Source organism: Electrophorus electricus, chromosome 16 (assembly GCF_013358815.1).
Source record: "Electrophorus electricus isolate fEleEle1 chromosome 16, fEleEle1.pri, whole genome shotgun sequence".
In the NCBI taxonomy this organism is placed as follows: domain Eukaryota; kingdom Metazoa; phylum Chordata; class Actinopteri; order Gymnotiformes; family Gymnotidae; genus Electrophorus; species Electrophorus electricus.
This window is the reverse complement of record NC_049550.1, coordinates 6876932-6904804: the sequence shown is the minus strand read 5'-3', so window position 1 is coordinate 6904804 and position 27873 is coordinate 6876932. Positions and strand designations below refer to the sequence as shown.

Here is a 27873-nt window from a genome sequence, read left to right as displayed (position 1 = left end):
TAGTTCCCATAATTGTTCTCACCACAACAGCATCAGCCTCAAATGTAGTCTGCATTTATTTAAAAATGTATAAAAATGTAGTGTTGTTACCCAAGCGGTGTTGGGGGTTATTTTAATTAATTCCCTTTCAATTGGTGATGGGATTGGCTTTTCAAGATATGCCCCCTTCTCTGTGCTAACCAAGTTCTAACAGGTGTTCTATCTTTTAACTGTGATGGAAAAATATTTTTAAAATAACCCTACCAATCTTGTCAAAATCCATGTAAGAGGTTTAACTGTAGCTTTTAAGGAAAGCATGTTGACAACATAAACATGTTTTGGTTTAGTCTTGAAGAAGTGTAGCTTGGATAGAACTTGTGTTTGTGCAGTGTATATCATGCTATGTGGCCTGACTTAAACTCTGGGCAAAGGAAGATCAGATAGTCTTGTAATGACTATCATCAAACACAAACTGGGGATGTGAACTGGATGCGGCACAATCTTGTCCACTATAGTCCTGAACCAAACCAGACGGGTCCAAGGCATTAACTCTGGTGCAAATAGTCTAGCAGAAACTTCATCATCACCTGCATTGTTGGACAGGAAGTGAGCGAGCTGGGAATCTGAGGTGTAGCAGTTCATGGGTGGCTTTGCTGTTTCTTAAAATTCCCACAACCAGTGGTGAGCCAAGCAGTGTATCATCTCAGTGTATTGGAGCATCTGAAAAACAAGCACCTCTCTGTACAGTTTACCAGCCGAATGCTCATCTATGAGTCAGGCCCCACTCGGCTTTCCTGGCACTGGTATAACATTCCAAAAAAAAAAAAAATCCTAGAAATGAAAACCAATGAAGATGACAGATTGTTATTAACATCATGAACAGCAAAACAGAGAGTCCAATGTGCCAATTTCACAATTATGTTGTGGCTATCCACTTTTTAATTTTAGAAATGGCAAGGCACTTCTCATCGCATACGATTTGCTGTCACACTATTGCACATTTTGTATTAGTTTTTCTTCTACTGATGTCTCATATCTCATCTGAAACTGATATTTCATATCTCATGTTCTGTTTGTAGAATAAGTATTTGTTCATATTAAATTAGATTGGAATTTAAAAGAAGGAAAATACTTTGGGAGTTGATAATTCTATGCTAGTGTATAAAACAATTTTGGAGTCCAAACATCGTAAAATTTGATCAAAATTGATACTTAACACTTTTTGAAAATTTATATTGTGGGATTTTCCCCAGTAATCTCCTTTATGCTACATATACATGTTATTATGGTGTCAACCATGACACTATTATTACAGTAATACACATATCCTAAGATTAATCTACTCCACTAATAATCTATAAGGCATTGAAAACTTGTTCTAAATATGTAATGAATAAAAACATAAAAAATACTCCTCACTGGAGAAGGACAATAGCACCTAAGTGGATTCATGGCTGACGCAAATACTGGCAAGCTTGACAAAATGAAACTGTCTCTGACTTGATGGAACCTCAGTCTGATTGAGTTGTATCCCTGTGCAAGCTTTAAAGTGCTCTTCAGTAATGTGTTTGCACTGTGGAGGAGTTTTATTGCCTCTTCTCAGATCACCACTTTGATGATAAAAGCCAAAGTGTATATTAGACAGCCTGCGCTGGCTTAGATTAGATTGTTTATCAAAGTGTTCTGACAGTTGATCCCAATAATCCTCAGTGACACATCATGTGCTATAATGGTCTTAGTGCCATAGATCTTAACTGCACATAGTTATCTTGGATATGATACCTGTATTTGAATTATACATTAGTATCCACAAAATTGCAAATTTTCATTTCATGTTTCATTTCATTTATCTAGTTTGGATGAATTACATTCCAATAACCAGAGGCACAAAATTATTTTCCCCTTCCATACTCCTTACATTGCAAATCACCAAACAACAAACTAGATAACCTTAGATATATCTAATTACATTCCGAAGTCATCATCAGTATTACATAAGACAACCTATATGTTTAATGTAATAAAAACAAACAAACAGACAAACAGCTATGTAGTCATGGAATTACCTTGGACAAACTGATCATCAATGCAATATTTGCATCAGAAGCAATTAGAAACAAACATGCAGATCTCACAGCCTGGGTTGCCCTGTACCTTTAATTTCCTGTGTTTAGGTTCATTTGAAAGTTGCTAATATCACCGGCTCTGTTTTCTGCACTTTAGTTGTTCAGAGACGCTGGGCTTCATTTTCTTCAGTGTCTCTTAATCACTGCAATCTTAATCTTTGAACGCCAAGGAGGGAAAATTCCCTCTGAGTTGTTGAGCCAGGAAAACTTTCCCCCCGACTTGAAATCTCAGCCCTGCTTTTCTTATGGAGCACAGCACTGCTAATTGGCTTTGCAGACTGCCGTCATCAACGAAGACTTATGATGTTAAAGGTTTTGCAGCACAAACGCGTGGTGTCACTTAAGAAGCCTCAAGGGGGAAAAGTAAACGTGGGCATAGGCCAGAGTAGCTCTGCATGTGCAGCGAGCTGGTTTGCTTGCTTGAGTGATGATCTAATGATTCAGTATAAGAGCAATATTTCCCAACTACCAAATTACCACATTTAACTGTTAAACCCATTTTGCTCCACAACTTGCTTTTAAAGTATATCAAAACAATCACATTGCAAAACTACTACAAGTCACTGTTAAGAAGCCACACACGTAGTGCTTTGGCAAGCCTGCTCTGTGTCATTTACTACACAAATGGCCCTCAGCCACAAATGCTAGTTTAAAAAGTCCTAATCCTCTAATATAAACCTTTTTGCTTCTCGGAAAAAAACCCTGGAAAGATTCTGTAATGTCAAAAACAAGTGACTGATTACATTTATACTCATACTGCTGCATAAGAGTGGAAAACAACAAGCAAAAACACGATGCCTTCAGTTGAAAGTGGATGTTTTCCATCTCATACACTCAGCTCTACTGCCAAGGGGATTTCCATCCTTCAGAAGGTGGCAGAAGCATCTCGGTTGACTTCTGGAGTGAGCAGTGACCTCAGGGAACTGGGATTGACCTGGGATGTAGGATGTATGGTTGCTGAAAAGAAGGAAAGATGCTCATTGATTGCTCAGTCAGTTCTGCAGGGATGGAGCATGCATTGTCCACTGAGGCTTGTGGTGGTCTGATTTAATCACCACCACCACCCCTCCCCAGTAATCATTGGACTCATACACCTAGGTCAAAGTTTTTTCATGTTAATTTACTTTTTTTGCGGGTGAGAGGAGTTGTGTTACAGAGCTCATCTGCAGTGTTTTAGTGTGAGGTCTGTGGATAGAGCACAATAGGAAACCTCACTTTTAAACTATTAATTTTTAATCCAAATATCTACATCTATGCATTTATGAATATCTATGCATACTTTAATATCTGTGCACATACATAGCAAAGTATGTTAGCTCTGTGCATTCTCCAGATAAAACCATCCTTGGTTTTAATGGTTGTTAGAGGAAGTCAGTATTTTATGGTTCATAGTTGCTCACCTATCCAGCTGCATTTAACCTGAACACTCCTTCTTGTTTATGGAAATGTCTTACTGGCATAATCTGATTACTGGAATAATCTGACACTCTTGATGAAAGTCCCAGCACGCTGCATCCAATGACGTCAGCCATGTCAGATGTGTCAGACATGCAGGAGCTGAATTTCAGCAACACGTTGCACCATCTTGTCCTCCCAGGCCCACAACTGAATTAAATTTAAACTAGTAAATCAGTTCAGAAGAGGAACATCAAGAAAATGCGGCCTGTGGCTTGACTGAGTGGGACTGCAAATTTCTCGCAGCTGCTGCGTTCTCTGATCGGAGATTAATCTATGTTCCAAGACAGAATTTAGACATATCAAACGTCCACATCCATGTTATATTAATAACACTGATAACACTGCACCATGCGGGTACAGCGAAAGAAAAGGAGAAGGATTAGTTGTTTAAAATCATCTGGGGAGATCTTAAATCTGAAATGACAGATTTGGAACCATGTGTCTCTTGAACAGTACAGGGAACAAGAGAAGGAGAAGGACAAGCCCACTGCAGGCATTAGATACCGAGATAAGAGCAGAGAACAGAAAGATAAATTGGATGGAGGTGATGTCTGAGTTTGTCTAAACAGGGAGGGAGAGATGTGGGAGGGGAAGCAGCAGGGGGAAGAAACTGGAGCTCCAGAAAGAGGGGAGAGGGCGTAAAAGAGCTGGAAGGGAAATGGGGGCTATGGCGGGGTGGGCGTTTTGCCCCGCCACCTCAGCCCTGCCGCGGTGGACCTCAGTGACGTGGTTACAGCCAACCGGAACGCAGCGTTCACCACAGCTTCAGACGAGAGGTGGAGCATTTCATGAGCCTGGCGTGGACAGCCGGTCTGACATGCTTACGCTTCCCTTACCACATCAGGATCAGGTAGATAGGGCTGAGTCTGCAAATGATGTCAGAGCACTGTTCGGAGGTTTCAAAACAGTCAGGCTCCACATCACTGGCAGGAGCTGGTAGCTAATGTAATTTTAGGACATTAAATTTATAAAGGCAAACTTAGCATACACTCTTTGTATTAGAAGTATTAGTAAGTATAAATTGTGACTAATTTCAATAAAGCTGGATCAGCTTTATCAGAAAGAGAAATAGATAGATAGATAGATAGATAGATAGATAGATAGATAGATAGATAGATAGATAGATAGATAGATAGATAGATAGATAGATAGATAGATAGATAGATAGATAGATAGATAGATAGATAGATAGATAGATAGATGGATGGATGACTTGACATGTAGTTCAGAATTAAAATATTCAACCCAGCATTTATTTTGCACTGACATGTTGACATCAGTTATCCAGATGCTGATAGATAGCTTCATTAGTTGATATTGGAGACTGGCAGAAAGGTTTTTGTAGTTATTAAACCCCTCAAGCTTGAATTCTTATTTTCATAGTGCCATGCTATTAAAAGTTTTAACTTACTCTAGTAAAACTGAAGCTAGCTGTATATGTGCTTGTACAGCTGACAGCAAGAATCATAAGATCTTTCATTAGGGATTGGAGCACTGTGCGCAACGTTTGTAGAGACTCTTGAACTGCAGGGAGGCCTTAAAACCATATCAAAACACTGATGGTACATTTTAAACAGAGGTACAATTTTAACAGAGGTACAGTTTATACAGAGGTATAGTTTTAACAGAGCTATAGTTAAAGCAGAAGCATAGTTTAAACAGGGGCTTAGTTTTAACATAGGAAGTGAAAATGTGAGATCTCTTTTTTTTACCTGACTTGGCTTAGTGGACTGGCCCTGAGTGTCCAGATTTTCTACAGTCTTGCACATCTGGAAAAGTGCTGGAACTGATTATCAGACACACACACACACACACACAGGACCTGAATTATATACTCATAATTTAAGATTCAACTGAAAATGAGAAAGTTGAGAAACTAACACAAAATTCTTCATACAAACCCCATGAGAAGTTTTTATTTTCAACTTGTTATTATCCCGTTTAGAAATTCAGCAATGAAGAGTCAGGAAATAAATACAGTGACACACATACACACACACACACACACACACACACACACACACACACACACACACACACACACACACACACACACACACAAGCACTGCACTGTTAGCATATGGCAAGCTCCAGCAAGGCTGACCCACTTGTCAATGAACCAGCGATGTGGTTAAAGCAGGATAAACACTGTATTAAAAATGCTCCTCTCTCTAGTTCCACCTCGCCTACTTCGACTGCCAAAAGCAAGGAGGACACTCACCGGGACTAAACTTAACTAGTCACTCAATTTAAACTGTTACAAATTTACTAGATTTGGGAGTTTATAGTGAGAGTTTGACCTAGCAATAATAGCATAGCTAATGAATAAATTAAAGTTTTTCCAGTTCCAGTTTCCAGTTATATTCTCATGATAAATGCTAAAATAAACACATTTTATACCTTATACCTTAGTAGTTTAATAGCTATTGAGCAGAACTAACTCTTGAGTTATTCTATATGGCCCATTGTAAAGGATAAAAAGGGCCAGTATTTTTGGTTTTTGGTTGAAGAGTCTGGGAATTTTAGCTATATGTGTTTGGCTATTGACACTGGAGCAACAGTATTATGGGCATTTTTGTTTATTTATTTTATAGTAGTTTCAGTTGAGCAAAAGTTGATCGGCTGATACCAGTTAACACAAGTCTACATTCGGTAAGTATTTACAGTCATTTTTCTGACCAGTAATCTTAATTAAAGAGGGAAGATTCACAACCCACCCTGCCATCACATATGCTGTTCAGGGTTTGGGGGTGGGTGCAGGGGTGGAATGCCACACAACCCACATACACCATTACTCAAGTGAAGCCTGACTTACACACCAGCATAGTGTCCACACATTCTCAACCTCATGTTTGTCAGATAAACACACCCATGTACTTCACTCTGGTGACAACACATGCTCAGGCCTGTCGGCGAGTCAAATTACCCGTAAATGAGAAAAGCGTGGTGGTGAAGGCTATTTATTAAATGTCCGAGATTAGCCATCACCTCCAGAAACGCACAGCATGCTTCAGTGGCAGTGAAAATAGATGTATGTTTAAAAAAAACATGTTTTTGGTGAAATTGAAGAACTTGGTTTTCAGAATTTGGCTCCCACTGTTGACATTTACTTGCTCTTGGCCTGGATCTTTGAAGCCTTTTCCAAGTAGGGATAGAGGTGTAATTTACCATGACAAGCTTGATTGCAATGTGCCAAATGTCTCATTGATCACTGTGAACACACACAAAAACAGTTGCACATGCTTAGGGTCCAGCTAAGTCAACGATATCAAGAAAGGACAGGCAAGAATCTTTTTACTCTTGAAATATATATTTTATATTTTATATGCAAGTATATACACCTTAAACTGATATGCTTGACATCTTAGCTTTAAATTAACCTATCATTCCTCTGCATGGGTAAGCATTTTCTCAAAAGTATCACGTTTGACCTAGCCTGAACCTATCATGTAAAAGTACATTGGACATGAATTACTTTCAATTTGGGGGCTGTTTTTACCATCCTGTGGTAAGCTCCACCACTGAGAAACAAGTTCAGGTTCCAGTCGTGCCAAACCACCTCTGGCTGAGGCCCAAGTGTCCACAACTTAAGGTGGTGATGGTGGTGGTGGGTTGCCATGCTAGTGCTGAGCATCTGCTGGTGTTTATTAATCAAGAAAGGCAGTTAGCAGTTCAAGTATACCCAGTATCAGGAAGAGATAACGCAGCAGCTGTGATGTGTTTCAGAGGTGTTCCTGGGTGATTGGTTTTGATCAGACCTACCACGATGGAAATTAGGGCTGAAATGAAAGAACAACATTCAGTACATTCAATAACAATGTTTTGGTGTGAGCCTGTCCAACAAAATCACAAACAAATTCTTGGTCGACCCAATCACGCAGGGCAGGTGCAAGTGCCATGGTCAGTGTGTGTGTGTGTGTGTGTGTGTGTGTGTGTGTGTGTACAGATGATTTTGTGCATGTACACTTCTATTTGCATGGTTGACAAAGCTTTGATCTCTTCAGTCTGCTCTATCATGTACAACCTAAGACTGATATAATAAAGCTCATAAGAGCCTGTCTTCTCTACATCAGTTCCTGTTAAACATACAGGCTGTTGACTTTGGCTCATCTCACACTGTTGGGGGCGGGGGGGGGGGTAGCCCATGTTTTCCACCCTCAGAGGTGGACTGACATGGTACACTCCAGTCATTATGAAGGCTACCTTCCATTGGAAAATGTGCGCCCTATATTTGTTAAAAAAAGCAACTTGTACAGAAATTCATTCTTTTGTGTTTGGAACTCTAAATGTTGTAGTGTGCAGTGTGTATACAATTCATGATTATAAAGTAGTATGAAGTATATAATTTGTTTTGCATGGTTTATCATATTTGTTACAACTGTAATTAGAATCAACATTTTAGTCATGCCACTACAACAGAAATGTGACTTCACATACTGAAAAAAAACAAACTACTGAATGTGTGTAGGCTTTTTCTTTCAATAATTGGTATTACTTTTTCCATAAAAGGCTTTGACTCAAGTTGATTTTATTCAATTATTTCATTTAAAGCTTCAGTATGTAAGATTTGTTTACTAAGAATTGAAAGTTTATTTAATGAGTCAAGAGGAAAAATATCTGCTAAAATATAACGTCCTATTTTGTAACCCAATAAAGCATGAGATAGTCATTCAAAAGCTAGAGCTGTCGGGTCAGATTCGGTGGGAGATTTTCATAACACTTCAGAGGTCTTTACATATTAACATCACAAGCACAGGCTCAAAGGAGGTTCTGGCTGGATGGACTAGTTACCTGAGTAATGTTAGTAGGGACATGGCTCACAGTATTGATCGAAATGGTGCTGCAAGTTGATGAACGGAAGGAGAGATATAGCACTGAACATGGAGCCACTGGAATGACACAGACATCCTCTGCCTCTTCACCCGTGGTCAAAGCAATGGAACCAATGAGAGTCAGCAAGCTAAAAGGGGAGACCAGCAGAGCTCGAACTAAGACCAGAATAAACACTGGCTTGGCTTTTCAGAGTTGGTGAAAGCTCCATGACCTGAAGAGATTCAGGAGTGTTGCTGAGTTGAAGTTTTTTTTTTTTTTTTTCTTTTTTGCTGAACACATTATGTTGGTGGTTTGCTAGCTAGCTACTGAAAATAGCCAGCCAGATTATTAAAAGTTGTGAAATTTATTGTTAGTCTTGTAATGCAAAGCATGCAACTTTAAATTTGTTTTGATTGTGTAAATAACATTAGCTGGTTAGCCAATTACGTTGTGAACAGTGTGGGATTTTTTTTGCATCAGAGTTCGTTCTCGGGTGTTTGAAAAACCATGCTAGCTATTATTTTCAGATCATTTTCAGTGCTACTGTATGTCTGTCATTGTTTAAAAAAAATGCTCTACATGATATATATTCTCATCACAAAACACAGCTACATTTTCTTTGCAAAATACATGGATAACAATAGCTTATTAAAGTAACCTAACGTTTCTGGGGGTCACATTGGACTACTGGTTCATGTTAGATTATACTACATAGCTTTTCACAGAAGATATTTAAGAGCAGACAATGTCAAAGCAATGGACATTCAGCCAAAAAGGCTAGTTGCAAAGCACAAATACATATTGCTTTGGTGTAGCTTTCTGAAGAACATTAGCTACCTTTTCCTAGTTAAACTATTCACAATACTGATGATAGCAACCTAGATAAACAGATGCTGTCTGATTCAACAGCCACTCTTTTGGTACAAGTTTAACCTAGCACTGTGTGAATATGAATTTTATTCTCATACATATCTGCATTTAAAATGTCTCAAATGCAGATCCTACATTATATTGATAAGGATATGATTAAATTACAGTAGATAATTAACTTATATCCTCAAAGTACATTTCCATCAAAGAGTTCAGATCAACTTCTCCTTGAATGGCATGCAGCCCATATTATAAAATGTACCCACATTAAAAGAGGCTCTTCTGTACATGTTTCCACCATACAGTTCACATATTCCCCAGACTTACAAAGTGCAGCTTTAAACAATAAATAATTGCTTGTTTAACTTTCTGATTTATTAACCAATTCATTTTATCTGGAAACACACAGTCAAATATTTAGTTTTACACTGGTCTTGATGTTAACATTCTTATTTTGACTTATTTTGATTGTTTCTTTCTGAAACTACAGAGGTTCCTCATGGCTAGTTATGGTTCTGACTGTAGTAGAATTTTTTTAGCACATTAGGGATTAACAAATCATATCTTCACTATACCAAGGTTCTACTAGATCTAGTCTAAAATATTGTCATTTGACCCCAAATATGTTAGCTGTAGTCTGCAATTGTTACACACTGAAACAATCAATGGAGTACTCACTATATCAACCCTAAACAGTATGACACAGTGGCACATATGTAAAGCTTTATAATCACTTGTTCAGAACTTTATAGAGTTATAATAGAGTACAGCAGTCCTCTAAATATTCATATCTAAAAGGTTTTATTTACATCCACAACATAAACGAAACAGGGGATGGCTGAGCAGCAACTGAACTTCACAACAGAAATCAACATAAGGCAAAAAGCAGTGATTCACATAACACATCTGCACTGCTTTGCTGGGAAATGTTCTTCTATCAAAAATGACGGTCATTTCCATAGCTCCGGAACAATGCAATTGTGTATCTGATTCTTTTGGTGTCAGATTGTGTGATAACTGAACGACTCTTACAAACATTCTCTCCTGCAGATCAGTTAAAGACTCACTGTAGAAGTTTAAGGGGCCTGGGGTTCAAATTATCTTGAGCTTCTTTACCTTATACTTCTAAAATCTGTAATAACATGCCCTTGGCATATAAAAGACAATCTGCAACGTTGGCAGCAGTGCTGCATTTCTGGATGGCTTCTGTGATCCTGGCTGTGCTGTGATCCTGGCTGGCTCGTTTCCCCTCGGTTCCCCTCGCCTTTCGCTCGGTTCCCCTCGCCTTTTGCTTTTATGAGCCGTTTCTGGAAGGTTCTGGCGGCACCAGGAGCAGCTCTGTGGTTTTGATGCCCTGCCTGCTGCCGGCTGGAGGCACGTTTGGCTTGCACATGTGTCCCCCAACCCCCAACACCACCCCTGCCCCTGAGGGCTGATCTGTGGCAGGGGCAAGAGAAGCACCAATGCTGACAGTGCCGCAAACCACAATGAAACTCCGCAGAAGAAATAGCCCAACTTGACAGGTCACAGGCTTCTCCCCCTACAGTTCCGCAAGAAGCTTCTTTAAATGATCAGCCCTGGACCTCACCGTTCCATTGGATTTTGTGTGTGTTTGTTTGTCAAGTGTGTGTGTGTGTGTGTGTGTGTGTGTGTGTGTGTGTGTGTATCTACACTAATACAATGTGGTAAGTAGTAAGGAACATGAACCTTTATCTGCTTGACCGAACTCAATCAACCAACATGCAACTTACTTGCTGTTAATCACAGAGTGATACTCTTAGACTTCCTTGGCAAACACAGGCTATTTAGCTGTGAATTGAAACTTATGATATCCACTAAGAAAGATGTTTCCTATATGAATCAGACAACAGATGGTGAATCTCATGTAAGGCAGGAGTTCAGAAACCTAATGGGTGCATATTTTCACTTAAAGATAACAGGGGGTTCTATCATGTTACCAGAAGCTTTGCATGATTCAGGAAAGGTATGTTGGCTAGATCATTGGAGTGCCTAATTGTATGTGAGTTTTGGCCCCTAATATGCATGCTAGCAGGTAACCACAGCTTTGCTAGTTAAGATTTCCTCCAGTGAGGCCCTACATTAGAGTTGTTTAAAATGTGTGTTATTTTTACAAACACCATAAGGCCTCTGTTTTCTATGACTTGGCGCTGCCCTCGTGAATCAGTCTGGTAACTGAGAAGATATTAACGACTTCTACCATTGTGATCCCACACATAGAACTTGTAATGTAGAGCATAATTAGATTTTAGAAAAATAGTCTTCACATACCCCTTCTCATACCTACAACTCATAATCATTGTGTTATGGTGTTTTTCATTTCATTGTATTGTGACTTATATTAAGGGTTTTGATGTAAAATCATATCAAATCATATCAAGGTTCTAGTGGATGTGTTAGAGTTTAGAAGAATGATGAATGAATCAAACAGCATGTCTTTTCAGTACAGTGTATATTAATGGGTACATATGAGGACATGAAAGACAATGCAATGTGCAAAAGAAGAAGCCTGTTTAACTGGACTTAGTTTTTCCAGATATTTACAAATGTGTCCCAGTAAAAGTGTTAGCCTGAGGATTTATGTTACTGTGAAGTCGAATGCCACTTATTGGGATAGGAATTAGGAAGAAACTGACTTCTCCTTAGAAAAGAAATGTCACATAATGATCTTCAGTCCCCCACATGCTCTCTGGCACTAATGTACCTTCAGGTCATGTCCAGTTGGTATAAATACTGCACTTATCGCTTGACCTCTACAATAAAAAAAGGAGAGAGAAATTAAACTCTGTTACAATATCATAACATGACTGCAGCACGCTTTAGAACATCACACAGATCAAGAAATGAATTAAAAAACAGATGCATCAGATCCAGAAGAGGCAAGCCTTATAAACTCCCATGTAGAATATCGAATTTGCTACTTGTTAGTAACAACGCACCGTGTAAGATTATTTCACATTATCCACTTACATTAGAAGCAGCTCAAGTTGGACATTAGAGTGACACTTCAGTTTAACTAAAGACTAAAGACTAAATCTAAGACTGAGAAATTCAGCACTGCAGCAGTTGCAGACTTAGACAAAGGTCTCTTGTCCAAGTCTGTCATTGACCATCATCTCATCCTCTATACTGTGGATATATTAAATCCCAGCCAAGGCCTCTTGCCCAAGCTGACCAGTAACACACACACACTCTCAGAACATATATTTCCAAAAAAATATGATCTTTGTTTTTCTATATCTAATCAATTCAAACTCAATCAAACAATGATTTTAAATAACTAAATAACAAAATTTCCTGGTCAATTTAAAAACCACACACATGCAAATGCATGCAGGCATGCACACACACACACACAAACACCCACGCGTGTGCGCGCACACACACACATACACACACACACACACACACACACATAAAATCCATTAATTCAAAAGGTTTATCATCTGCATCTACGTACTAGATGCTGCAGTTATCCTTAAAGCTACATTATCAAAAAATATAGAATGTACTGTTTCAGTCATTAACTACTGGTAGGGGAGATGACTCTCACAAACAAACAGCATTCTTTAAAAAACACTTTGAGCACATATGTAATTTAATGATGCAGCTGTGATGTGTTGGACCAAACCATAGTTGAACACATTCACTGAACATGTTTAATTTTAGCTATACAGATGAAACAGATTTGAACCAACATTGCTGCCAGAAGCAAATGAATTTCAGGGACATGATGCAGTCACATCGACTCTGTCGACTAGCTGATCCCGTTGGATTAGTTGCCTGGTGAAATGGGCAGCAATGCTGAATCCCAAATATCCATTCAACCATTTACAGCCCTTTTCACAAACATTTAAAACACTTTATCTTATCTCTTTACTGTTGTATTAAGTCCTTTTTCCTGACCCTGCATTCATATACTTGGATAAGAACAGTTCTAAGTAGGAACTAGAAAGGAACTAAGATTGTTACACGACTATAGCCTCTTTTCCACTGTAGGGCCAAACAGCTACAAAAGATGCTTCAGGTCATTCTCTTTCTTAGAGGACTCTTGAGAACAATTACTCTTTCCACAAGTATTGTGCTGGTAATCAGGGCCAGGAAGTATTTGTGGCAGTAACGGGTTCTTGTAATAATTACTATATAGTCACTATATAATTCCAGTCACTAGGTGTGTCTGATTAGATGGATAATTGAGTTGTTTTGATTGTTTTTTTTTGTGTTTTCTGTTACATGTGCAAAACAGCACAGGCCATATTTAAATTCTAAATGTCTGTGGCGAGAGCAAACGCAACAAGAGGAGGCTTGCCTCCATTTGTAGAACCAATCAGCGAATGCCTATGTTGTTAAACGATCCAATCCAAATAATCCAACAGCTCTGGGCACAGTTTGTAAGCAAGCTGTGCCTCACCATGTTTGTGTTAACTATACGTACTCAGAACACTCTGGACCTACAGTGGAAAGGGGGCTATAGATTTTACAACTGGGCAGGAGCGCTTTGTTTGTAAGAACATTTCTTCATCTTCTAGCATACGAGGTGCTTATGGTACTGTTTGTGCTTTCCTATCCCGCACAGAATTGCCCCAGTTGAGACGCCCGTTACAAACTCCTAAAGGTACACAGCTGTCGTGAAGAAAGTAAGTTGGGGGAAACAAATGTAAAACGAGAGTTTAATGAGAGTGTAAAAATGTCCTCTTTACCTGATTTATTTATAAGGATATTAAAGACAATTTCAGTTCAGAGCTACAATATGCCCTCTAAAACATACTTGCAGGTCTCCAACCAAAACACACATCTCTCAAACAGAATATTCTCACTGATCATAGTCGTAGAATAGGTTATCTTTAATGTGGCTTATTATTACACAGTGAGTTGTGTCCATGGCTTGCCCTTGGGCCATATGTTTGACAAAACCTGTTAGTAGTGGATGTTTCAAGTTTCAAGTTTGGTTTATTTGTCACATACATAGTCATACACAGTATAACTCGCAGTGAAATGGTTGAGAGTGCTCTGTCCAAACTGAGGAAAAAGAAAACAGGGGTGCATAGAGAAATATATATTCTATATATGTACAAAAATATATTAACAATGTATGCACAATATATGTATATTATGTTTATATATATACAATGTTTCAAGTTTCAAGTTTCAAGTTTGGTTTATTCGTCACATACATAGTCATACACAGTATAACTTGCAGTGAAATGGTGGACAATGTATATGGTTGTGTATATATATGTGTATATGTTTGATGGGGTTGCAGTTCTGCGTTGCACTACAGAAGGGATTTGGGGAAAGAAGAGGCTGAGTTGTCCCACGTCAAGGCACATTTGCAAAGGATTCTGGGACAGCTCATTCTTTTCCACTGAGCTGACTGCCCAAGCCGGGACTTGTGTGGTCCTAGCCAAAAAGACATTCTTTCTTCACCATGAAGTGGACTCCTGAGGTCAAAGCTTTAGTTACTCCTAAACTCAATCTAATACGTGATTCCGTAAATCATCTCGCACGCGTGCTCGTGTACGTGTTCAATGCTATAGCTGACACATAAAAGCACGCGCAAGCACAAACATATTTCTTCTGGGACACGGCTTACGAGGTCACCCGTCTGCTTCTCTACCAGAAACAGATGCTTTTCTCTAGAGGCACATCCCACTTCTCTGGATGGTCCTGATAACACCTACGCCACAGGCTGATCTGGGCTCTGTGAAACTCTGGGCTGAAGAGTGTCAGGGCCTCAGGTGATGACCCCTAATAAGGATGGGGGTAGATTTCCTCCTGTCTTTCCCAACACTGACCTTTTGAGTTTCAGGGATGCCCTTCTCAACCCCTGTAAGCCTAAGTTCCTTGCAATTGTTTAAGTACCTGTCACACCTCGCCTGTGGAATTCTGTAGCTTGTGCAAATCTGCACGTACACAAACACATGCACACACCAAGTGCATGCATACACTTCCCTAAATACACAATATGCAATTCATCCATATTCTTTATTTATATTTGTGTGTGTGTGTGTGTGTGTGTGTGTGTGTGTGTGTGTGTGTGTGTGTGTGTGTGTGTGTTTTATATGTGGTATATATAATGACAAATTCATAATATCACTAATTTCGATTCATTGTAAGGTTAAAAGCATTAGTTCTCCTTATAGTTCCTCAAATACCTTCGACGAGCCAGTCCCAGGATATATCTGCACACATCTCTCTTCCATGGTCATTACTTGTAGTGACACCCCCATGGTATGGCTTGAGGGGTCCTGCGTGGTTGTGCAGGTGTGTGGTGACAGGTTTGGGAAAAACACCACTGCTGTTTGCTGTCCCGCACTGCTGCTGACCCCCTGACCCCCAGCCGCTCCCTCTGGACAGAAGCCTAGGTTGAAATAGCCCTCCCCTCCCTCTGCCTTTGCCAAAATACACCATCATTAGCTTAAAAAAACATCTCTGGTCTGCCATTTATTGCCCTAAATGTGAATGTAGCCCAAATTCTTGCTTTATGGGGCCTAGTAAAGCCTCTATGTGTGTATGTCTGAATGAGTGAGTGAGTGACAGAAGCAGAAGAAAGGAAAGAAAAAAAGAGAGACATACTCTTAATCAAGTTCACTTCCTTCTGTCCCTTGGCTCTGTGGGGCTGTATAACTGACTTTAACAGAAAGTAGTGTAGAAAGTAATGTAGATCACAGTCGATGTAGCAGGTTCCTTCTGCCCTTCAACCCGCCGTTGGTTTCAAGGCCCCCCTGTGCACGTTTACATTATACATGGCAGGCACACACCCAGCCCATAATCTTGGAAGCACACCCAACGGCGCTATAAAGAATACCCTCTTTTGATATGTTGAATTGCCACTCTGCTGTCTTCTTCCCTCTTTTTCCCATCTTCCTTACTTATTTTTTGGGCCGACCCCATTCTGATCACCTTCAAAAGGAACTTGGGCTAATTTGTTCATTTAAGAGCTTATCTGTTTCTTCATTTCTCATCTATGCCTCATGTCATCTCTGTATTTATACTTCTTTCTCTATTGTGGACTTGTTCCGCTTTGGGATGGTGGACGTCATACTGCAGTAAATCCGATCATTGTTGAGGGCTTGGGTGTGATAAAGGAAGCACACAGCATTTACTGCAGGCGTCTGGCTGGACGCGCCCAATGCTTGTGTGCACGTGTGGATCTTGGCTCCCACTGGGCCAGAAGAGCAACCGTTTATGCTTCACTGCGATCCAGTGTATCAAGTTCCCTGTAACCAGAGAGATTTCACCTGTATAAATTCCAACACATCCATGGCATAGACAGTTCATTCATCTAATGATTTCTCACAGCCGAGACGAGTCTGAGAAACACTGTGAATCTTTGCAACAATTCAGTCAACAATCAGACTCTGCGTTATTCAATACACCAAATATCACTTCTTTGAAGGTGGGCTCCTTCTAGCACCTGTGAGCGGGCCATTGGCAATAGTGTGAAATTATCCCAAGCTTTTCCTACACTTCACTGTGGAGCTTGTGGCACTCATTCACTCATCATATTCCCACATATCTGACTTTTACGACTGCAGCGTTGAGGAAAAGGTGATGTGGAGACTGAGTAGTTTGCCAGAAGTCTACACAACTGAGTCATGTGACTGGAAGCCACCCAATTCATGAAAAACACTCATTCATTGCTTGTCGGTTTGTGACCTCTGCTGATCAGGTATTATTTGGAGACAGATTTTCTCAGACCAGAGGTGACACTGATGTCATAGGTTGACAGCGGACAAGTCTAAGCCCTCCTTGTCTTTCAACTAATAAAGACATCAGAATAATCTTTATTTTTTCCATCCACATCATCTTATTTGTTGTTAAATGCCTTGAAGCAGATTATTTTGAACTTTTATGGACATAACAATAGCACCACTTAAAGGTCATAAGAAAAATATGGACTCGCTAAATGATTTGATTTGATCTAGCCCCAAGCCGTACATTGGCAAGTGTGTTGTGACATATTGTTGTGAAATGCCCACTCAATTTGAGCTTTTTTTTTTTTGCCCACAATATCTAGCACAACCTTCCCGCCATCTGCATTCAATGTTATTTCAAGCAAATAAGCTATAAAAAGCAACAAACTGACTATAAAAATGTACATTTACGTTTAATACATTTGGCCGACGCTCTTGTTAAGAGTGACTTACAATTTCAAGCATGTTACAGAAGTAGGCAAATGTACTGTTGAAAGTCTTGCCCAAGGACTGTTATTAGCATAACATAGAGCACATGCCTACGATGCTTTTTTCTGACAAAAAAAAACGGATGCGATTTTCAACCCCATTCATTCTGTGTCAGAAAAAAAGTACCTTGTATTAGCAGGCCTTTATTCTAATAGTCATGTACGCTAGGCTAAACAAATAAATAAAATGTGGAATGATATAGAATATGGTGTTAATGCTTGTGATGCATTGATTACTTTGTCTTAAATGGAGATCAAAAAGGTAGAAAGGTATATGTTAGAAGGCCCGTCTAACATAGCCACTGGCTTCTGCCTGCCCCCCCCAATTCAAATGTTCTAGAACCACCACTGGAGTCAATCAATTGGCTGATGATGCTATTAATCTAAATCTTTATTGCATTTTGAGACATTTAAAATATTCTTTTTCATAAATCTCATCTTTTAATTTTAATTTAGCATCAGCAAGCTCTTTCAAGTTACTGGATTTAAATATTAATCTAGCATTATGTTATTAGTTTCTCACCTTTTAACAGTCTGTCAAAATAAAAAAATTAACATCACAGTGTTTGCCACAGTATAGGGATGCCTCAGGGCTATGTACTGTCTTCACGGCTTTTTTCTTTTTATACTTATGATTTAGTATCTCACAATGAATCTGTTAAAGTTAAAATGTGTAGACAATACCACCATAATAGCCCTTATTACAGATAATAATGAGATTTGTTATGGGTAGGAGCTGGTAGGCAGTTGACCAAACCATTGTGAGGAATATGAAGTGCATTCTTTCAAAACAAATTGTTTTGAATCTTGAATTAAGATTAATCATTGATGCTGGTCTGTCCTCCTTCTATACTTGAATTAATCCCTCCATCCTTCCATAGGAATTAATTTATTATAATATTCCATCATCTGTAAAGATAGAACCAAAAACATTTCCTGTACTGATGGAACTAGGTCCAGTCACCAAGCTGCACTGATGGCACACGTCTATCCATCCCTTCTATACTTTCATTCTTCTTCATCATCCCATATTAAACCACTGATTCAATAACTCTTTCAGTTTTAAAGACACAACCACTAAATTTGCTATACTGATTGAACTACTAGCCTCAGTCACCAAACTGCACCCATCTGTCCACCCCTGCTATCCTTTCATTTCATCCCTCCATCCTCCCATAGGAAAAGTGATTTTATAACTCCCTTAATTTTCAAACTATAGCCATCAAACTTGGAGAAAGATTCAACAGCTGACTCCAAGCACCAAACTGCATTTGATAGACAGCACTCTTCTGTCTACACTGTTTCCTTTCATTAATCCCCTTATTCTCCCATAGGGAGAGAGAGAAAGAAACAGGACATTTCATAGAGACACCCTTAATCAGCTGTGCAAGCAAATGAGCACTTTCATTTTCTCACTCATTTTTCTTCACTGCAATTTGTTTAACTACAATCTCTTCACCTTCTATTACAGATAAAGATGTACACTGCATACAGCACACACACACACACACACACATATATATGTATATATATATATATATATATATATATATATATATATATATATATATATATATATATATATATATATATATATATATATATAAAATGTATTTTTCTTTTTTTTTTGGGGTGTGTGTGTGTGTGTATGTGTGTGTGTACTACTACAATTGTTATAATTCTTATGTTACAATTCATAAACCTTGCTTTATGAAGTCATATACTCTTGCTTTATAAGGCATTGTGCATGTCCCTAAATCCCTAATTATACAGGCTAAATGCCATATATGTAAATGTACTTTATAATGATAAATCTACTGATTATCATTTTAAAGTTTTCATGCTGCAACAATAGGCATTGGCAAGCCAATTGAAACCAGCTTCTAAAATGATGTTTAAAATTATGTTTACAATAAAATATATGACACATTGAGGGGAACAAAATCTCTGTTTTTACCAAGAAGGGAGCGTTGGGTCAGGACCCCCCAGTCTTTCTAATTCCCCGGCCATTGTAATCCCCCTATGCACAAGTGAACGTAAAATCAGAGTGATTGAGAAACCAATAGCACTGCACAAGGTCAACATTAAGCTTTCAGAGTCATGTAACACATTATTTTTCACAAATGTTGTGTCTAGGAATGGAGCAGCTAAACTAGTGTGACAAAATATACAAATAAAAGTCTTGGTTGTTGTTTCTACAGTGAAACAACTTTGGCCTTCTTTGTAATCTTCATGATCCTCTTCTTGTAATAGTCAGCAGCCCCGGAGACTTGTTTTTAAACTTTTATTCATTGTTTGCTCAGTTTGTTACTGGCATAATGACAAAAAACAAAACTACACCCATATTTCCATGTTAGCTTAGAGTTATCGCTATAGAAAAGCTTAATGAATACTGTTGTTTCTTGAATTTGAAAGTCTTAGGTCAACAGACACTGCTTTATTCTGAATGGCCATGAAGTTGTTGTTAATTCTGTATCCACCATTTTTATCTAATACCTTGTGCACAGCTATGGAGCCAAGCATTCTGCATGCACTTCCCTATACCAGACTGCACCCAAGAACCGGCCTCACAGTTCCACTGCCATGACCTCTCTGGTGTCATGCTACACTCGCCGACACAGTCTCTTAATCCCTGCATGCGCCAGCCACTCGTAAAGCTATCCCACAAATCCATTATTCCCGGTCTGGCCTGACAGCCGAGACCAAGCATCCCACATGGAGCTGCCTTGCTGAGCGTGCACTGGCGGAGGAGGTGGGAGGGGGAGGGGGCGGGGGGGGGCCTCTTGCTCGGAAGCCGGCTTTGTTCGACTCCTCATTCGTAGCATGTTAGAATCTGCCATAAAGATGTCACGTGAGTGACCGCAGTGAATGGGCACAGCTGAGTGCGGTATAGGAAAACACAAGTACTGCGGCTTCCTGGAGCTCCTGGGATCTTCGCCGGGCCTCCTAGGACACCGTGCGTCCTAAAATGCCTGCAACTCTGCGCTTAACAAGGACACATTGCCATGGCTTTGTTGTAACAAGAACCTCCAAGACTTCCATTACTAAGAAAACAAAGGTAAACAGAGCTGAATTAGCTTTTGTGCAGTCAGCTGTATGTTTTTAGGGTCTGTCTTCTACACCCAGCTCGCTCTCTCATTTTCCTGATGGCCTTTTGGGGCCAACAAGTCTGGAAGGGAAGTGTTAAATACTCTCTTCTGGGGATCACTGCAAGGTCATGGACAATGTTAGACACCTTCATGGATATCAACAATGAATCAAAGAGTAAGACAAAGAGTATATCTACTACTTCAGCTTCATGGGAACCATACCAGTGTTGGGTTCTCTCACCCAAAACGCCAAGGAAGTATTGTGTGTCAGTTCTGTAAAATGTATCCCTGTAAAAGCTTGACACCATCCTCATCTCCAGTTGACAGGGAGTTTCAGCCAAGCATTATAATTTATTATGTTCAGTGTGGGTAATATTTTTCTTGTAGTTTGATTTATGTTGTTGCACCTGTATCAGCACCTGTAGCTATGTGGATTTGCTTTCATGATTAATTGCACCATTGTTCCTAGTACTAAGGTTGGTGCATGTCTCCACAATTAAAATTATGAAGACTGAATATATTTTCTCCTTTGTTTTTGTTTTATGGTGTGGAAAGTAAACCCCTATAGGTAAAATTTAATGAATAATATTGCTAAAATAGGGCATGAATCACCTCTCTCTCTCTCTCTCTCTCTCTCTCTCTCGGTCAGAACAATAAAAGCACCTTTCAAAATTTAAACTTCAAGAAAAAAAATAGAGCAATGCACAATTCTCCATACGGATCAATGCTGCCCTCTGTTGACTATTTTAATGCGACATTCTTTTTCCATAGAGAGAGAACTTTACTCACACAAATCCAAACTGTCACTGGTAAAACAGCCTTTTAAAACTAAACGTACCAAAGGTCCAGACAAATAGCTATATTATCATTTTAAATCCATGAGTGACATGCAGAGTATATGTATTTACTAAACTATATGTATTGCTAGATGACTACAATGTATTGCTACATTTACTACACTATATTGTAGTCACTTGCTTGTATATTCACTCGTTTGCTTTGCTAGACTGCATTAATTGGTTCAGTTCCTCCTGCAAAGTATGCCACCCCAGCCTCCATCTTGAGTGTGTTGTCCTTATAACGGCCTGAGCATCTGTAGATCCAGGAATGTCTAAATCAAAAACAAGTTTGTTTGCCTTATCACAACACACTTACAACCCCCCCCCCCCCCCCCCCCCCCCCCCAAAAAAAAACACCTTTAGATAATCCCTCTGTTATATGTCTCTCTTGTAGCTATAATTTGGACTACGAGGGGATTGTTAATGTGTAAAACAGTACAAGTTTTTAGCTGGACTGGCTTCAAATATCACAGGTGAAATACAAGAAACAGGAGGTTTCAAAAGCTTTTTTGACATAATGTGTTGCCAGTACCAAACTGGAGCTATAGGTTGGTCATTTTGCAATTGTTTAGATTTCTTTGGTAGTCTGTAGTTGGCCATGGGGTATATATTTGTTTTAAAGGTTGCATGTCAAATTATGATTAGAAAATACTAATCAATTATGATTAGTGCCACTGGTGTCGACATTAGCATCTACAGTAAACAAGATTAGTTAGATTTATGCTAAATCAGTAGACGTCTGCTCATTCAATTAAATCCATGAGAGCACCTTGCGTAGACAATATCCCATCCAGCGCCAATGCACCGTAGGTGCTAGCGAGTAGTGACTGTGTGTAACTAAGAATATTTGTTGACGACAGCACAATGACACAATATATTGTTAAGAAACAGCGTTTAACGTTTTGTTGGTGAAACGTTATATATGCTGCTTAGGTTAACACAAAAATAATCTTTCATCTTAGTGAAACGCCAACTCCCATAATGCTTTTGGGTAGTAACAGGAACTTCGACGAAATGTGTTGTATGTGGATTTTAAAAACCGTGCTGTGAAAAACGAAAAGGTAGATACGCTTTTAGGCTGTTGTGGCATTCATTAATTTCTTAGGTTGAACACCTAGGCTATCCGTAATATTTTCAGAGTTGAATGTTTAGATACTAATGGATCATTTATTTGTTTCGATGTTTGGTTGAATGTTAGCTAGGTTAGCTAACAATAGCCTAGCTAGCGTTTACTTAATGGTAACGGTAATGGTAAAGCCTAACGTATTAGAGGATGGGTACCTTTGAGAGGTTAGTATTTCATCCATTTCATTAAAGTGTGTTCCTCTGCTGTGACATCTGTGAGCATTGCTCTGAATTATTAATGTGTTAGGTATTCAAATCACAGTCTTCAGGGTCTCAAGTTGCCAACCAGTTAAATGAGTTATTTAATCAACTACAAAGGATTATGGACTGTATTTGGATTCGAGGTGCAGATTTGAATACCACTGCGACAGACTGACTAGTTACTGTCGTGTTAAAAAAATTTAACGCCATTCATGAGCAATTAACGTTTGTTTTATAGAAACCATTAAGAAGAAAAGAGGTCACATGACCGATATTTGTTAATCACCTTGTTCTGCATAACAGTTTTCACACTCTTGGGATTTTTAACTGCGAACGTTATTACATACCAATTTCTGTAAAATAAAAATATAAAACTAGGAAGAAACACATTCCCGTTGAGTGTTTAACCGTACTTTACCATGGTCTTTCTGTAGAAGTGTGTTTTGGTCGTTTTTGGTGAGGTGCCTGGGGCTATGGACAGTAGTATGAGGTTACAAGGGGATGCACTCCGTGGACTCTTGCATTCGTAATTGTTTATAGCTTTATGGTCTACGTCTTGACTCTTATGACGCATGATTTTGGCCTATAAATTAGATTATAAACAAAGATGCTACTTTGTTTTGCCTCTTTTAATCAAATGTCAGGGTAAATCCTTCATAATCCAAGAATTAAAGTGTATCCTCAAACATACAAGGGTGTCCAATAGGAGAAATGTCAGGGACATAAAGTGTCTTAAAGTTAAGAGCTTTAATACTGCAAAGATTTCAGTGCAAGTGAAACTGGAAACTGTTCCAGACACCTGGAACTGGTATATAGTGACAGGTTCAGAAATATCTGATGTTTTTGTCTTTGTGATTATTTAGGCTTTGGTAACTTCCTCTGACAGAGGGAGAGGTCTGCCCAGCCAAAAAGAAAACATTAATCCCAAGAGACTAGAGCAGTCCACCTTAAGTCTGTTCAAGTTGTTTTTCCCTCTCCTTAAAGGATTTTGTCCAGTTGCTTCATCTGTTCTGTCCTTTAGTGGAGTTACCTGCGAGACCACCTGACATCCCAGGTCATTTTTATGTGTAGTGGAGTTAATATCGATCTTCACATGGAGCCAACTCTGTCCAACAAATCTCTCACAATCCAGAATAGATTGAGTTTTCTTTTTTGAAGTTTGAAACCTGTAGTATTCCTGCATTTTGCTTGATTTAACTTTATCTGCTCAAACCATTCCTCAGAGAGTAGTGGAGACTAAACCATTATCTTCATTTAGGCTTGCACTTACATGATTAATACAACATTTAGAATAGATTTAAATTGTTCTTAAAGCAAGTTTTAAATAATGCAATTATAAACCATTGCATTTTATATCCAGGTCTAACCACAAAGAATTAAACAACTATTTAAATTAACCTTTGACAAATAAATAAATGAATATTTGTGTGGGTGAAGTTTATCTTGCACTCTTATTTTTCAGTAAGGCTTTACATGTGGTTCCTCACCTGACACATTGTGCCAATGTACCCAACACCCTTGTACTCCCATGCTGGTCGCGGGCCCTTCTCTGAGGTGTATGAGCCAGCGGAGGACTCCTTTCTTTTGATTGATGCATTGGAGAAGGATGCCAATTTGCTACAGCAACACAGGTGGGCGTTGCCTAAAGTGGGTGACAGTTCTGGGATCATACTGGCGTCTATGGTCAGAAAATGAAAGCATTTAGGAAAGCGCATAATTATAAATTTGCATGCTCAAAACAGACCATGTCAGGTGACATTTGCATGTGTAGAAATGTGTTGTTTTTTCCCCCTAATTGCTTCCTGTGTGTATTCAGACCTGCACTTTGTCTCGAGGTGGGCAGTGGATCAGGCATTGTCTCCGCCTTCCTGGCATCTGTGACTGGGCCTGAAGTTTTATATCTGTGAGTATTTGAGTGGCTTGTAATCAGCACAGAAGGAATAATTGAGTATCAGCAGAGAGATGGTTCCCCTCCCTTAATGCACGTCTGTGGTAGCGTTGATAGCTTTACATTAGCCGTATGACTACTTTGCTGCTGAGTACATATTTACAGTGCATTTCATCTATTGTTTTCCCGTGTCGGTCTGCTGAAGCTGTACAGACTTGAACCCAGCAGCAGCCCAGTGTACAAAGGAGACGTCTCGCTGCAACCACCTGCACCTCCAGCCGCTCGTCACAGACCTGGTGATAGCCTCTCACCTCTTACTGCGGTCCCCGCTCTGGACCTCACCAGTAGCATTCCCACTCCTCAATCACCTGTGTAGTGCTCTGAAAGAAGTATATGCACTTTTCTCAGTCTTATTTTATGTCTGTGATCTAGCGCAATGCCTTTCATCCAAGCATAGCTTTTTGGATTTTGTTGATGGTTATTTTGTTAACCATGGTTATTTTGTTAATGTGTGTGAGAAGTGTTCATCCCTCTCTTTCTCAGGTTGAGTGTTTGATGCCCAGATTGAATGGAAAGGTGGATGTTCTTCTTTTCAATCCCCCATACGTTGTTACTCCATCCGAGGAGGTACACTATTTGCTAATATTACTGTTCTGGGGAAGGTTTCCCGAAAGCATCAGAACACAAACATAAGCGTTAAATGGTCTAGCGAGGATAAGCACATTGATCACTTTCTGTCTCATTTAAGATGGCTTTGGGGGAAGGAGGCCCTGGTCATTTTTGGTCTTCAAATATATTGGCTCTGAAAGGGAACAGAGCAATTATCTGTTACATTTGTGGGTCTGTTAGTATTTTCATATCTAACACAGAGTATAATGATGCAAAATATCACTTCACTAGGAAAAAGAAAAATTCTGCAAAACCCTCTGAACTATCCTCCTGAAATGAGAGACACATGTACATGTTTCTGAGATGGTGAATAATGAGGTGTCCCAGCCTTCTTGCTTGATGATGCCGAGTCTTTGTGTGGTCAGGTGGTCAGTCGCGGCATTGAGGCGTCCTGGGCTGGAGGACTGAGAGGCAGGGAGGTGATGGACAGATTCTTCCCCATGGTTCCATCACTGCTGTCCAATCAGGGATTGTTCTACCTTGTTACAGTGTCTGATAACAACCCAGGTAAGGGACTGAGAGTTTCATCAGAGATCAACACGATTGTTAAGACTAATTATGCCATAATAACCTGATAATGCACTTATAGGAAGGTTTTATATTTGCAATTGAATTGTCCTGTTTTGCACTAAATGCCTAGTAAGTGCACTCAAATCATCTTGTATTTCATTGTATTGGATGCATCAATTTCAGCATTGACTCCTGTTTATAACTACCTCAGGTTAAGACTATTTTTGTACTCACCTATTTGTACCAGCTAGCAATATTTTTCTGAGTAGACAAGTAAGCCCTTTTGTAAGTTGCTCTGGATAAGAGCATCTGTTGTTATATGTCTTAAATGTAAATATATATACCCAAGCACAAGACCAGTGTGGTAATCATGGTGTCAGAAGATAGTCACCTTACACTTAACATAATCCTCTACTGAGATAGTCAGTCACAACAGTGATTTAACCCTCAAGACTTAACAAAAAGGCTTTAATGTCCTAGCTTTGAAATTCTAAGCATCATCCTTAGAATAGGTAATGAAGCAGTCTGTTTTGCACTGGTCAGAAGAGACAGGTTTAAAAATGGTGTCTTATCTGCTTCCATTCCAACTGGCTAATTCTAGTGTATAGGATGCAGCGAACATATGGCTGTACCTAACCACCACACGTGAAGGGACTTAAGCACTGTCTAATTGGATTATTATATGATGCAAATGCAGTGATGTGATTTTTCAGCCCAGGAATATTACCTCTGGTCCATCAACTTACTTGGTGAGGGTTAATACTAGTATCAGTTAACCTTGATGTAATTATTTAACTTCTGAACATATATTTTGGGAATTCGAGGACTTCCAAAAGAAGGGTGTCAAACATACCTTTTGGGGTTTTGTGCAACACATGCTAAGACTGGAGTCTGCGTTTCTAACAGAGAGATGACTTCTGGTCACATGGGCTTTGTGGCACATATCCAAGTCTAGGCTACTCATATTAACTTTAGACTATAGAGCTGTTGCTAATCAACTCCAAACTTACCCCGATACCAAGCATCTCTTTGAACTATTCCTGTCTAGATTTCAGGCTTTCCATCCTGTAGAATCTGCCCTGGTAACTCATACCACATACATTTCAAAATTTATGCTCTTTTCCTAGTCTTCCCTTTGATCATTTTCTGAATGTTCACCATGCCATTGCAATTGTAAGCATTTTTGGAGTCTTGAAAAGCACTATACAAATGATGTGCATTAAATTCTATGTATTACTAATTTTCCAGTTATACATGTGTATTCCCATTAAATTGATTCATCATAAAAAACAAGTCTGTCTCACTTGTACAATTAACTCAGTTCTCTATAGACTGATATGACCTTTATGTTGTTCTTCCCTCTGTCTAGACGAGATTCTGGCCCTGCTGGGTGAATCGGGACTGACGGGGCAGATGTGCCTGTCCCGGCAGGCTGGGAGAGAGAGGCTGTCTGTCCTACGCTTCACCAAGTGTGACACGACAGGACCCTGAATCCTGACGTCACCGCTGCAATATGTAGCGACTGAAGTTCTCACAAAATGATTGACCTGCCAAAAAGTCTGGCCTGAGTTTCACAGGAATGTTGTACAGCAGAGAGCAAAGTGGGACCTCTAAATCACTGCAGCCTCTGGCCTCTATTTCCTCATAGGCTGATTTTGTTACTCAGAGTTGACTGGTTAAGGAAAACCGCATCCTGGCTCCAGGAATAATATGGAAGGAAAACATGCATTTTGGTCCAACCACCCATCCTCCATGAATTCTGCATAATCACACTTAAGCCACTCCTATAGGGAAAGAACTACACAACATAGGGGTAATTTACTCAGGCCAGTGACTCTAAAGACAGCTTTTTATGTGGAATGCTCAGAAGGGATAAAAGTCGTGGATGACCAGCAATGAAAGAAAGGTAACAGCTTAGGTCTCGACTTTGCTTTGCTTGCTAGGCACTTCCTGAACTGGAAAGGAGCAGGCTCTGATTTTTAATGAACTCTTGTAGAGAAAGGACAAATTATGTGGTCAGTTGCTTCTTAAATTGGATGTCATGGGTTTTATGTGATTTGATCTTTGTAATTTGAATTAAATTAAAAGACCACGGGGTGGTAGT

The 27873-nt window shown here is 39.4% G+C and overlaps 1 protein-coding gene and 1 long non-coding RNA gene across 5 annotated transcripts; one reads left to right on the top strand and one right to left on the bottom strand.

Annotated features, from left to right (window-relative positions):
• Positions 1-1872: 1872 nt before the first annotated feature.
• On the bottom strand, positions 1873-5556 carry LOC113574602. Its single transcript, XR_003410337.2, has 3 exons — positions 5465-5556; positions 5276-5349; positions 1873-3062 (listed from the first exon to the last, which is right to left on the bottom strand). It is a non-coding gene; the product is annotated as an uncharacterized LOC113574602 (long non-coding RNA).
• A 16796-nt stretch (positions 5557-22352) lies between these two features.
• n6amt1 (N-6 adenine-specific DNA methyltransferase 1) lies at positions 22353-27871 on the top strand. Of its 4 annotated transcripts, none has more exons than XM_027005586.2 (7): positions 22353-22437; positions 24165-24333; positions 24519-24605; positions 24796-24886; positions 25134-25217; positions 25625-25766; positions 27139-27871. In XM_027005586.2, the coding sequence occupies exons 2-7, from the start codon at positions 24206-24208 to the stop codon at positions 27258-27260; spliced, it is 654 nt and encodes a 217-aa protein (XP_026861387.2). In that variant the 5' UTR covers positions 22353-22437; positions 24165-24205; the 3' UTR covers positions 27261-27871. The 4 variants fall into 4 exon arrangements, with proteins under 4 accessions (XP_026861387.2, XP_026861385.2, XP_026861386.2 ...); XM_027005584.2 differs by having other exon boundaries at positions 24796-24979; XM_027005585.2 differs by having other exon boundaries at positions 22375-22437; positions 24169-24333; positions 24796-24979.
• Positions 27872-27873: the final 2 nt, after the last annotated feature.